A 13,485-nucleotide genomic window follows, 5' to 3' on the forward strand; every position below is an offset into this window, starting at 1 on the left:
ACCTTAATCTTCTCTCTGTTCTCCCCCCAAAACTATACTCCACTGTTAGAGGCAATCTGTAAACAATTTGATCATCTAAAACAAAAACCACATATGAAACACCTTCTTGGACAAACAGAACATATCAACATTACAGAAGGATTATTCTGTAGAGCTACATATTACTCTCTTAAATAATGAATATTTGGAGCAAATTACAGTGGATAAAAGACAAAAACACCACCAATCTAATTCTATTACCTGGACAAGAATATTTATTTATTTTTAAGCCAAAATCCTAAACAAAGATCCTTAACATACCAATGAAGTTATCCCAGGTCTACAAAAATTTATCACATTCTGTTCTGAATATCATTAAGCAATTTATTACTTATCTGAGTACCACTGTCTTAAAGTTAAAATAACCACCTCCTTTTTATTTGCATTTCAAAGTTCCTATCTTTCAAGATGCAGCACAAACACCTTCCTCTGCACAAAGCTTTTTCTGATTCCCTCAACTGCCAGTGTTCTTCTTCCCAAATTATCTTTTACTTCACTGCTTTGTATGTATTTGTATTTATTAACTTTATACTTATGCTGTACGTACAAAAGTACGTATACTTATGGCTTCCCCCATTACAATGTAAGCTCATTTTGACTAGGATTGTTTCAGTCTTTGTATATGTATCTCTAATTACCAGCAATACTGTCAGGCACATGTTGCATCCTTAATAAATAACTGTTGATTAACTCTACAGAAGTTTACTTCCAGCTTATTCAAAAGCTTTAAGTCAGGCATCTGCCATATAATGTGGCTTTGATCAACACTGTCTCAAAACAACATTTTCTGTGTTACTAACAAACAACACACACATCCAAGTCCCTCTGCAGTGTCATCAAACCTGTTTGTAATGTTATCTGTTTAACTGTACACTGACATTTTTTCTGTGAACTTCCTCTACCCTAATCCATATCATAGTTTTGACTTATCATTTTTAAGGATCCAAGGAATATTAGGTAACATATATACGTGGATTCTAAATGATACCCATACAAAATACTTGTCACTCTCTCTAAAGCAGACATTTTCAGGTAAAAGTTCACTTCCATTAAACTGGATGATAGTATGAGAAAGGAATAGCCTTCACCATTAGGCTTTTATATTCTGATACAAATATTTGATAAGATATATATTCTCATGACTACAAATGCACCAAGGAAAGCAAAAAGGGAAAGTATCTATATATACAAAAATATTTATAATAACGTCTATCGTAGCAAAAAACCCAAAAAAACCTGGAAACAAAATTAGTGCCCCTCAACTAGACACCGAATAAACAAATCACGTAACAGAATTATTTTATCACTAAAAAATGATAAAAGACAGATTCAGGAAAAACTTGGCATAACAAAACCTGCATTTTCTTGACTCAGCATTCCTGAGTTCCTTGACTTCTTCCTCTTGTGCAACCTGACTGGCCTTAGCTTCCCTTGGCCTGGGGGCATAAAAGGTCCCAGCATCATATCCTCAGGGACTTGCAGATAAAGAAGGAGAGAAATTCTTTATTTAAGATAAACAGCTGAACAATGAAGAAAACAATCTAGAACATTTTTGTTGCTGCTGTTGTTCAGTAGGATCTGACTCTTCGTGACCCCATTTGGGGTTTTCTTAGCAAAAATACTGGGGTGCTTTGCCATTTCCTTCAGATGAGGAAACTGAGGCTAACAAGGTTAAAGCGACTTGCCAGGGTCACAGAGCTACTAATTGTCTGAAGTTGGATCTGAACTCCAGAAGATAAGTGTTCCTGACTCCAGGACTGTTGCTGTATCCACTGCACCACTTAGCTACCCCTCCCATTCATTTTATAGATGAGGAAACAAGAGGCAAACACAGCTGTTAAGTGTCTGGGCCAGATTTGAGCTCAGGAAGATGAATCTTCCTGACTCTAGGCCCAACATTCCATCCACTGCGCCACATAGCTGCCCACCACCTAGAAAATACAGTACCTTAACTCAGACCTGTACAACTTGGCAGTAGGTAGGGACCAAAATTAAAATAAGCTGAACTTCTTCGGGCTGCAGATAGGTTTTTAGCATCTCACTTTCCAAGTAAAAGTATAATTAATGATTAAACTATTACTCAAAAACACTTTTTTTTCAGGACATAGTCCAGCAACTACAATCAGCACACACTTCTTTACGAAGTAACCTTCAGTAAGACTTCCCAGCAGCAGCAATTTCTTTAGACATCTGAAAACTAACCTTAGCAGCTGCCTCATTTTCTGAGTTTACTTTCTTGAAAAACCACTGTTCCCCACTGAGATTTTTCAACAATTTGGATACTTTAATTTCTTTTTCATTGGTGTCCAATTTGCTTAAGTCAGGACGTTGTATTCCTTCAGAATGGCTATTACTTCTCAGCAAACAAGGCACAATATTTTGTCTCTCACGTAAGTAAACAAGTATCTATTTGTCCACTCCAGATAAATCACTCTATGTTCTGATTCGATCTTCTGTTTCTTTTTATCACCCATTTTACAAAGTCACCCCAAAAACACTGATGTTAGAACCAAAAAAATCTCCACAGCAACTGCTCACATGCAAAGAAATACTGAAATGAGCGTCTGACCTTGGAGAGAGCACCAGACACTCATGTAACTTGGAGGGCAGCTGCGCAGCGAGGGAGGGGCAGAAGCCCTCCTGCTGTCGTTGCTCATTGCATGGCGGGCAATAGCTACATTGGCGAGTGGCTGCACTCACTTTGCTCCCGTACAATGCCAGTTAACGACTGAAAACACTGTGAAAAGATACGAATCTTGCTCCTCTCTGACTAGAGAAAGACTGACAATGGTTGGTTGCTATAGGTCATGCGACAAATAGGAGAGAGTGCGCAGTAGCACCCACCAAGTTTCACGACAGGCACAATAGTGACTAGTGGAAAGCAGCTTAAGTGGGGCACATGGACAAAGAGCTCATTGCATCTTTACTTTCTTTCACATCTTCCACATTTTTTGTGGGCTGCCTGACATCCTTTGCACAGGCCCGCCATAATGAAATTTGATCACAGCCTCACACCAACCATGTTAAACTTAAGAGATATAAATCATCCTCAAAATATCCATACATACACCTACTATTCCTCAAACCATAATAAAATAGATATGTCAAATATTTCAGAACTTGCCTCTTTCTCAGTGTCTCTAGATATACAAGTCCACTGGTTCTCCTTCACGCTGTATGCCCAGAAGTCAGCCAGATCTTGTGTTCCATCCCAGCCACCAAACAAATAAACAGTCTCTATAATAATTAGAAAAATATGTTTTTTTTAAAGACAGACATTGTCAAAGATTACCACCCTCCATTCCTACATTTAGCCAGTAGTTTTGAATACAAAATTAGATACCCAAACATACCTTTGCAGAGCAGATTTTTCAGACTATATTCAGGTCAATATTTACAAATCATAACATTTCCAGCAGATCTATCCATACTTATCAACTTTTTTTTTTAACTCTGTAAGTCTGAATGGCAGTAACATTAGCCCTAAGAGGTTATATCTTTTTTTTTGTTCTTTAGTTTCTTCTTCTACAAAACAAGGAAACTGAACTAGACAACATTTAAAAATCCCTTTGAAAAACTTGGCTTCTAAGGTGTAGCAATAACACATCAAGATAACCATTACTGTGGCAAATTTTACACCATTTCTTGCCACAGAAAACTTAATAAAATAGTGGGGGGGGGGAGAAACTGTCAGATGGTTACAAGAGCTCAGTAGAACTGGAAGGGACCTTAGCTACTGTATCTTGTAACAAACCTTCAATTAAGAGATGAAGAAACAGAGTTGGAGTCACTTGCCTAAAATTGATTTGTTAAATTTGATTTCATTTCTGGTTCTCTGACTAAAAATTCTGGGCTCTTTCTACTACATAAAGTCACAAATATTTTAGGTAACCTTGGGAATATCAAAAAAACATGCATCTCTGGTACAGCCAAAAGATGAGGAAACCAAAATCCCTACAGTGATTTAATTAAATGTTTTGACACTTCAGATGATCTTAGAAATCATTTTAGAAATCATTCCTGGTATCAAAGCATTTGTTCTCTGATTAATCTGCCAAGTATATTGACATATTATGTATTTTATCACACAATTATTTAACTTCTCTGTTGCACAGCTGTTTTGCAGAGAGGGGAATGTGTGCGTGCACACGCGCGCACGCACACACACACACACACACACACACACACACACACGCTCAAGCATGTGTTTTTCAGGGAGAGATGAAAGGTACCAAGAAATATTGATATATCTACACAAAGTAATTCTTAGTAAAGAAAAATTACTTTCCCTTTCCCAAAGCTCTTTCCTGTTTGTAACTTCTGCTTAAGACTTTAAGATTCAGAGAAGGTGCCCATCCACATTGGTAGAGGAAGTTCCTTAACGGGAGCTTCCCCAATATCACATAATCACTAAAAATAAACAAAAAACACCTTTCTTATTTTTTGCTGTTACTACAATTTCCTCAGCTTCATCAGCTTTTTTTTGGGGGGGGGGGCAGGCAAGGGAGGCACTCAGTTAAATGACTTGCCCAGGGTAACACAGCTAATGTTGGAGGCCAGATCTGAACTCAGGTCCTCCTGACTCCAGGGCCAGTGGTCTATTCATTGCACCACCTAGCTGCCCCTTCATCAGCTTTAAAAAAAAAGTTTTTAATAACGTCTTGTTTCTCACATCTTCATAGTTATACCCAGTGTCACTTATTTTTCCCTTGCAGAGAGCAATCTCCTATAACAAACAGTAATTTTAAAAAAGGGGAAAAAAAATCAATACAACTGATCAATGTACTGAAAAAGTATGAAAATAAGGCAACGTCTAACATATGTCAACTCCTCACCATCATGAAGGGCACGTTGAAGGTGTCCTCTCATATCTCTCCATTCAACTCATGCTTGATCTTTATGATTTCAATACATTCACTACTGAATTTTTGGCATTTTGACATTCTTTCCATCTATGTTGCTGTAGTTACTGTGCATGTTGTTTACATGGCTCTATTTACATATAGCTCTTTTACACCACAGTGACATTCCATTACATTTATGTTCCATAATTTAGTCATTCCCTAATTAATGGGCATCTACTTTGTGCCCAAATCTTAGCACAGATAGTGCTGCTATAAAAATTTTAGTGTAAATGGGGACTTTCTTCTTAATTATGGCTTCACTGGTTCTTAACCATGGCCTCTGTGGTTCAAAGGTTATGGACATTTTAGTCACTTTATTTGCATCATTCCAAATTGCTTTCCAAAATGGTTGTGTCATTTCACAGCTTTACCAACAATATATTAGTGTGCCTATTCTTTCACAACCCCCTAACATTGACTACTGCTGTCTTTTGCCATCTTCGAAAATGTTCAAGTTGTGAGATGAAACTTCAGGGTTGTTTTGATTTGCATTTCTTATTATTAGTAATTTTTAGCATTCTTTCATGTTGTTATGAATACTTTGTAATTTTTCTTGAGAACTGTTTCTTCACATTCTTTGACCCGCTTATCTATTTGGGAATGGCTATTAGTCTCTTATACATACATATACATACGTGTATATATAAATAAATTGTTTATAGGTACCAAACTCTTATTAGAAAAATTTCATACAAAAACATTCCCATTCAACCATTTCCTTTCTTATCTTAGGTGCACTGATTTTGTCTATGCAAAAGCTTTTGAGTTGCATATAATTAAAGTTACCTAGCTTATCTTTTGTAATTGCTTCTTCTCTTATTTAGTTAAGAATACAGCTCTAAACCAAAGTTGTGAGAGCTATATGATCTACTTCTCTCTGTATTTTTAAAAATTATTTTTAATATTAAGGTCATGCATCTATTTAGAATGTATTGTGGAATATGGTATAAGGTGCTGGTCTAATTTCTGCCAAAAAGCTTTCCAGTTTTTCCAGTAGTTTTTATCAGATAACTAGTTTTTTCTTAATTAATTTATATTTTCCACTTTAGCAAACACTGGTTTCCACTGTTTCTGATTCTCCCTTATCTAGTGTGTGCCATTTTTTTAAACTAATCAGATGGTTCTGATGACTTTTTTTTATAATCATCCCTATCTCTTTTCATCATCTCCCATATATTCTGGATCTTTTGTTTTTCCAAATGAATTTGGTCATTTTATCATCCTCAATAATGTGATTAGTATAACATTAAAAAAGGGATTAACTTTAGTAGCAATGTCACTTTCATTATATTGACACAACCTAGCTATGAGCACTAGATATTTCTCCAGCTATCAAAGTTGTTCTTTATTTCTTTAAGGAGTACTTTGTAACTGAATCTACATAAGCCTTTTTTTGTTTGCTTGTTTGTTTGGGTAGATTGATCCCCAGATATTTTAAGTATTTTGTAGTTATTTGGAATTGGATTCCCCCCGTCTCTTTTTATTTTATCCTTGGGTTCTGTTATTATTATGTAGAAATGCTGTTGATCTTTGAGGATTAATTTTGTAGCACTATAATTTTTGTAAACGTTAAACATGGTGCTGAAAAACATGCATTCTTTGGTAGTCTTACTTAAAAGCCATCATAAGTCTTTTTAACTCTAGTTACTCCAGTAATTCTTTCAGCTTCATATTTTCTTTTTTGTTCATCTTTCTTTTTGACTTAATCCAAAACTAAGAGAAGGATAAAGAGCAAGTAAGCAGGATATGATAGAAAGCACCCTGGGATTTCCTGATGACTATTAAAAAAGCTTGGGAATTTTGATGGACTGCAAGCCAACATGAGTCAAATTGCTACAACTAGTGAACTCAATCAATAAGCATTTATTATGCACCTATTATGTGTTTGAGATGCCTACATACAGTTGGAAATTTTCAATGAGCAGCTGAAGCTGAATATTCATCCACCCCAAATATCCAGCCTTTTGTTCTGTTGTCCACATAAACCATTCCTTCTCTGCTCCCCACGTTCAACTCTCATCCTGAGCTGCTTTCCATCTCTTCCTCCGGGAAAAGGAATCAGTTCAATATATACTACCAGCACTTTTGAAAATAGTACGGTTCCACTCACCATTCCTGTGATTCACTAGAACAAAATTCCCTTTACTGGACACTAATTCTCTAAACACATTATCTTCCCACATGGGATGTAAGGTCCTAGAGAGCAAAGACTATTCCATTTTTTAATAACTCAATCTCAGCACCTGGAATACTGCCTGAAAGAGAAAAGGTATATAATAAGACCCTTTTTCAATAATCCATATATCAGTCTGAAAGTCAACTATATAGAGATGATAGCCAATCCCATTGGAGCTTATGAGATTAAGAAAATATATGGAAGGAAATGAACATTTATTAAGTGCCTACTATGTGCCAGGCACTGTCCTAAGCACTGGGGAAACAAATGCAAGCAAAAAGTAGTCAATCCCTGCCTTCAAGGAAATTCCATTTTAATGGGGGGAAAACAACAAACAAAGAAGCTGAAGGAGGTCAAGGGAAAATGATGCTTTTGAGGTCCAGCAAGTCAGGAACAAGGCCAGGAGTACAACAAAGGCAGACCAGCCTTGGCTCCTCCACAAAATGAAGCCTCCAACAAGAACTCCCCTGTTGAAAAGGGGAGCAGGCCTTACAGAGAGATGAGGGTGAAGAGGCTCCAGGCACTGAGAGAAATTACAGGATGAGGCAGAACTTGAGGAGGCATGATTTTGAAGACCAAAGAAAGTCAGGCTTACTGAGTTTTACTTTCTTTATTTGTAAAAAATGAGGGTGTTGAATTAGATGATCTCTAACATATCTTCTATTTCTACTATTCTAAAACACTTCCATATTCCACAGGTGTCCTAACCAATTTGCTCTAAGAAAGAATTATCACACACCACCAGCATATAGAAATTTTACACTGCCTAGGTTTCCACTAACACAACTTTATATTCTTATTCCTCTGGATACCTTTATCAAGTGTCCTTGACCAGTGAAGGCAAAAAAGCTTAAAGACAAGAAATGGCAATGGTCATCACAGATAGATTTTTAATGGTCAAGTATTATCAGTTTTCTCAAATGTTTTTGAAATGTCTACCTAGAATATAAATCCAGCACGTAGGAATTGTGTTTAATTCTATATCAAATACTGAACCTAGAACCTTTAAATGCTAGAACCTAATAAATACTGAACACTGATAATTTTTTCAATTACCAAAATAATCATATTTCAGACCTTAAAAATATACTTTTTCTATTAGGTAAGTGACATTTAAAAGAATTCCAGAACATCAAGAATGTTACAGAACTTTTCTTCAAGAGACTTTTTATCTAGCATGAAAATCATTTGTCAAGCCTTTACCACAAAGCTAATTAACACAGCTGAGTTATGAAGGGGGGGGGGAAGAAAAAAAAGAGGTATATAATTGAAACAGCAATTGACCTTTTGTTTGGTAGTGTTTCTGGGCACCCTTCTGATAAGGTTACCCTGGTTCATTAACTTTAATAACCTTTCCTCTTGGGCTCTGGGTTCCCAATGTTCCCTCTCAAAAGCAGATCTCTTTGTACACATAAATTCTCACAGAGCAAAAAAACCCCCACATTTACCACAACAGCCTCATTGATAGCTGAGCAAAATAAAATCTGGCACAGACTTAGCAGCCTATTGGAGTCCAGCCAAAATGTCATTCTGGTCCATGAAAGCTTTGTGGCCCAGTAGAAGCAGCTTAAGAACAAGTCTGAATGAAACAGACAGAAATAGGACCTTTTCATATACCTGAATGAAAATTTAGTAAAAACTAAATCATTTGTAATCATTTAAGAATGTAATATCAACATGAATGCAAATACCAGAAAAGTATTAAATTGCATGCAAATGATACCAAAACCATAAAAGTATACAGAAATAAGTTGCTGATTCCTCCTACCTAAGAGTGCTAAAACCATTTGAGAGTGAGGAAAGCAAAAGGAGGGAGAATGAAAAGGAAAAGAAGAGTAAGATAAAAAATTTAGAGAACATTTGGCAAACTGTAAGCCTGACTAGAGTGCTGGGGCTATGAAACCAATCCAACAAGTATTTATAAAGCACCTACCAGGGGAAACCACTGAGCTTGGTGCTGGAACATAATGACCAAATGATAAATAGTTCCTGTCTTCAAGGAGTATATATTCTTCTGCAGTGGAAAGATGAAACATGTAAATAGAGAAGTGCATACATGCACCTCCATGAGGATCAGTAAAGGGTTTCTGTAGGAGGTGGCATGTGAGTTGAACTTTGCACTAGGGATTCTAAACAGGAGAGGTGAGAAGGTTGTACATTCCAGGAATGGAAGCAGCTTGTGCAGAGGCAGAAGCAGAAGAGGGACTGCTGAGCTTTAGGGGCAGCAAGTGGGCTCATTTGGCCAGAAAATAGCTTGCTTAATGAGAAGACATGTGAAACAAGCCTGAACAAGTAGGCTGAAGCCAGATGGAGAAGGGCTTTCAATGTGAAGCTAAGGAGTCTGTGTTTTATCCTAGAAGCAATAAGGGCAATACTAAAGTTTCTCAAGTATGGAGGTGACACACTTAGGCCTATACTTCAGGTCATTCTGTTAATTGGCTATATGGACAATGAATCAGAGAGAGGAAGGAAATGGAAGGGGGGAGGAGGAGCTAACTTTGCCCAACTGGAAGTGGCCAGTTGGGTCCCCAGTGGGACAGCTTGTCCTATTCACAGGTTGTTGTTTATCCTACATTCTCGAAGAGGACATCAGGGAGGTGATGCCATGACTTGCTAGTAGATTAGATTTAAGTAAAGAGATCAGTGCAAAAAAAGGAATCAAAACTTAGGAAGAAGAGTATACAGAAGGAGGGAGATAGTGCAAGGTAAAACTAGAAAGGGAGGTAAAGGCCAAGGTGTGGAGGCAAGAATAGCAAGTCAGCATCTGCACTTCATTCTGTAGGTAATGAGGATATGCTGAAGACTTCTAAAATAAGGGAGTTGTGATCAGAACTGTAATGTGAATGACATGTAGGGTTAATTAGAGGTGGAGAAGACTATAAGCAAAGGTAAAAAAATTATAACATTGTTATAACAACCCATGCCCAACATTTTAATTATATTTAAATCTCGCTAAGTTGCATTCTAGCTCAGATCAAGGCCAAACCACTACTCAGACCAGAAAGAATAAGATCTTACTCTCTCATTGTCTGCTGATTATTACCTGCTTGAACATCTTATTCACAGGAAAAATTTAGAAATTTCAAGGCAACTGTATTTTCTAGCCCATATACTTTCTTTCCACTATTGTAAAAAGACCCAAGGTTCAAACTACAACTGTGTCTTTAGATTCTGCATCTTGAAGATAAATTATGCTCTCATTGGCTTAAATTTAACAACATAATCCTCCACAAGCTGGCACAATGTCATTTCATTTCTGAAATTAGAGCAACTTATCTACTGTAGTTCCTAAATTAAGAAATATGGCCTTGTCCTGAAATTAAGATTATTCATTGGTTGTGAAGAAAAACCAAGATAGACAGAATAATAGTACAATTGGGAAGGCAATTTTGCTTCTCATTAAAGCAATACTGTTAAGAGAAAAAATTTATTTACTAGACTCGGAGTCACTCTGCCACTCTTCACTTGCGTTACATAACCTAGGTCAAATCAGTTAATCTCTCTGGGGCTCAGTTTCTTCACCTATAAAAGGAAGGTATCAGGATAGATTGCTTTATGCCAATATGGGAAACAGAAGAAAAAATAAACTTACTTTTTAGGCTAAAAGTACACTGAATACAGCATTTAATATAGAGACAAGTCTGAACTTGTGATTTTATTGAGTCTAACCCTGAATAAGGAAATCCTAACTACTAATGCAGGTCTGCCACTTATATTCTTAGACAGTTGCCTTACAGAACGAATGGAGAGGTTAAATGACTTATGGAGGATCACACAACTAAGAAGTACAGGGGTTATTTGAACCTAGCCCTTCTAGATTACAAAGCCAGTTCTTTATCCACTACACCAAACTGCCTCTCTAGCACTGAGCACTGCAATTTTAATTCTTGAGCTTTTTTGGGGGGGAGGGGTGAGGGGGGAGAAGACATAGGCCATGAAATCTACCTATTTTCCATTCACTGCATTAGATCTTTCCCTCTCAGGTTATCTTGACGAGTGACTGAAATTGGGGTCGAAACAGAATCATATTAATGGGGGTAACAGTCACTGTTAAGTTTAAAAACAGAAACCAACTGCTTCCTTGAGACCTAAAAACACTCAAATCTTCCCTATCTTTAAAAACTCTCACCTGATCCCACTATCTCCTAAAGCTACTGCCCCTATGTTTCTTTTTTCACAAACTCCTAGAAAAAATATTTCCCCTCCTACTACATCTTACAATCTAGCTTTACTTAACTAAAACTACTCTATACAAAGTTACCAATTGGCTACTCATCTGACAAATCTAAAGGCCTTTTCTCAATCTTCATTCATTTTTTCCCTCCTCTCTGTAGCATCAGAGGCAGTCAACTACCCTGGCCACCCAGTTAATATCTGGTTGGGGGGGAAGGAGGTTGTGCTCGCTTTTAGTTCTCCTCCTATCTGACTATTCTTTTCTTTTTTCTGACTATTCTCCATTGTTTGATCATGCATGTCATGCCCTCTCTATGTAGACTGTAAAGATCTGTCATGAGATCTATATTCTCTTTCTCAGTGATCTTATAAGCTCCCAGGGGTTCAAATAACATTTTGATGCAGACAACTCTTATATCCATGTTCAGTCTTCAACCTAAGAGCCAGTCTTAGATGGCCAACTGGTAGATGATGGACAGTGTAAAGCTCCTTCCAGATCCTCCATTTAAGGAAGATGCCCAAGAGAGTTTCCTCTTCATTTCTCATCCTGCTGCACTCCTTTGGATTTCTTCTTACTCCTCCCAGCCCCCATCTCCACTCCCTGACTTTTCAGCTGCTTTTTATGTATTGTCTCTCTCCATTAGATTGTGAGCTCCTTGAGAGCAGAGCCTATCTTTTGCTCTTCTTTGTATCCTCAGCACTCAGTCAGTGCCTGGCATATAGCAAGCATTTAAAAAAAATTTTAACTGACTATTGGACATTTCCAACTAGATGTTCTGTAGGTGTCTCAAATTCAACATGTCCAATTCATTAGTTTTTCCCCTAAACCTATCCCTCTTCTGAATTTCCCTATTTCTTTCACAGGTACCACTATCCTTCCACCCAGGTCTGCAATCTCAGAGTCATCCTTGACTCCCCTGTCTTCATCTTCCTTTGATTCTATCCTCTTCTCCCAACTCACTCAACCACTACTGTCTGAGACTCTCCCTATACTCAGCCTCCTACCTGGTGTCCTTGCTTTCAGCCTCTCTCCTTTCCACCCATCTGCCTGAAGTCTGACCACATCACTTCTCTACCCCAAAAGTTCCCCTACTCTTATTATTGCTATTATCTTCATCTTTTTAAAGGATCTTCCTCAGTTAGTTCTGGAGTGACAATTTTTATATAACCAGATGGCTCAAATAGCCCCTTTTCACTTCCACTCCTTAGAATGTTCACAGATTCCCCCCAAACCTCAGCCCCTAATAAAGATCTATGACAATTTCCCCAAGTGTTAACACCTCTTGAAATGATTTTTGGAGATTTTCTGTATTTTCTTCTGCATCTATTGAGATAATCATATGATTTCTGTTACTTTGGTTGTTGATATGGTCAATTATGCTGATAGTTTTCCTAATATTGAACCAGCCCCACATTCTTAGTATATATCCTACCTGATCATACTGTATTATCCTCGAGATAAGTTGTTGTGACCTCTTTGTTAATATTTTATTTAAAATTTTTGCATCTATATTCATAAGCGAAATTGGTCTACATTTCTCTTTCATTTCATTAATTTCCTTTCACTAATATTGTCAAATTTACTGGAATACAGTTGGGCAAAATAGCTCCTAATTGTTGTTTTTATTTCCTCTTCATTGGTGGTGAATTCACCCTTTTCATTTTTGATGCTGGTAATTTGGGTTTCTCCCTTCTTTTTTTAAATCAAATTAACCAAGGTTACGGCAGGTAGGTGGCGCAGTGGATAGAGCACCAGCCCTAGATTCAGGAGGACCTGAATTCAAATCCAGCCTCAGACACATAACACTTACTAGCTGTGTGACCCTGGGCAAGTCACTTAACCCCACTGCCTAGCCAAAAACAAAAACAAAAACAATTTAACCAAGGTTTATCTATTTGTTTGTTTTTGTTTCCCCACAAAACCAGCTCTTAGTTTTATTTATTAGTTTAATAGTTTTCTTAGTTTCAATTTTATTAATCTCTCCTTTGGTTTTCAGAATTTCCAATTGTCTCTGCAGAGTCTTGTATTTGAAGGTCAAATCTTCTGTTGAGTTCTAGTCTTTTCATCAAAGAGGCTTGGAAGTCTCCTATTTTGTTGAATATCCATCTCCTCCCCTGAAAGATTATGCCCAATTTCGCTGGATAGTTGAGCCTTGGTTGTAATCGAAGCTTCTTTGCCTTACGGAGTATTGT

At 37.2% G+C, this 13,485-nt stretch overlaps 1 protein-coding gene across 4 annotated transcripts in view; it reads right to left on the reverse strand.

Annotated features, from left to right (window-relative positions):
• Window positions 1-13,485, reverse strand: part of MKLN1 (muskelin 1) — a 237,763-nt gene that overhangs the window by 95,094 nt on the left and 129,184 nt on the right. For all 4 annotated transcript variants that reach the window (XM_021002257.2, XM_021002254.2, XM_078153678.1 and 1 more), the window contains one exon: window positions 3,164-3,276. In XM_021002257.2, coding sequence (XP_020857916.1) covers window positions 3,164-3,276 — 113 coding nt within the window. The remainder of the gene's footprint in view (window positions 1-3,163; window positions 3,277-13,485) is intronic.

The sequence above is a fragment of the Phascolarctos cinereus genome, unplaced genomic scaffold (genome assembly GCF_003287225.1).
Source record: "Phascolarctos cinereus isolate Bilbo 61053 unplaced genomic scaffold, phaCin_HiC Scaffold_1;HRSCAF=81, whole genome shotgun sequence".
Lineage (NCBI taxonomy): Eukaryota > Metazoa > Chordata > Mammalia > Diprotodontia > Phascolarctidae > Phascolarctos > Phascolarctos cinereus.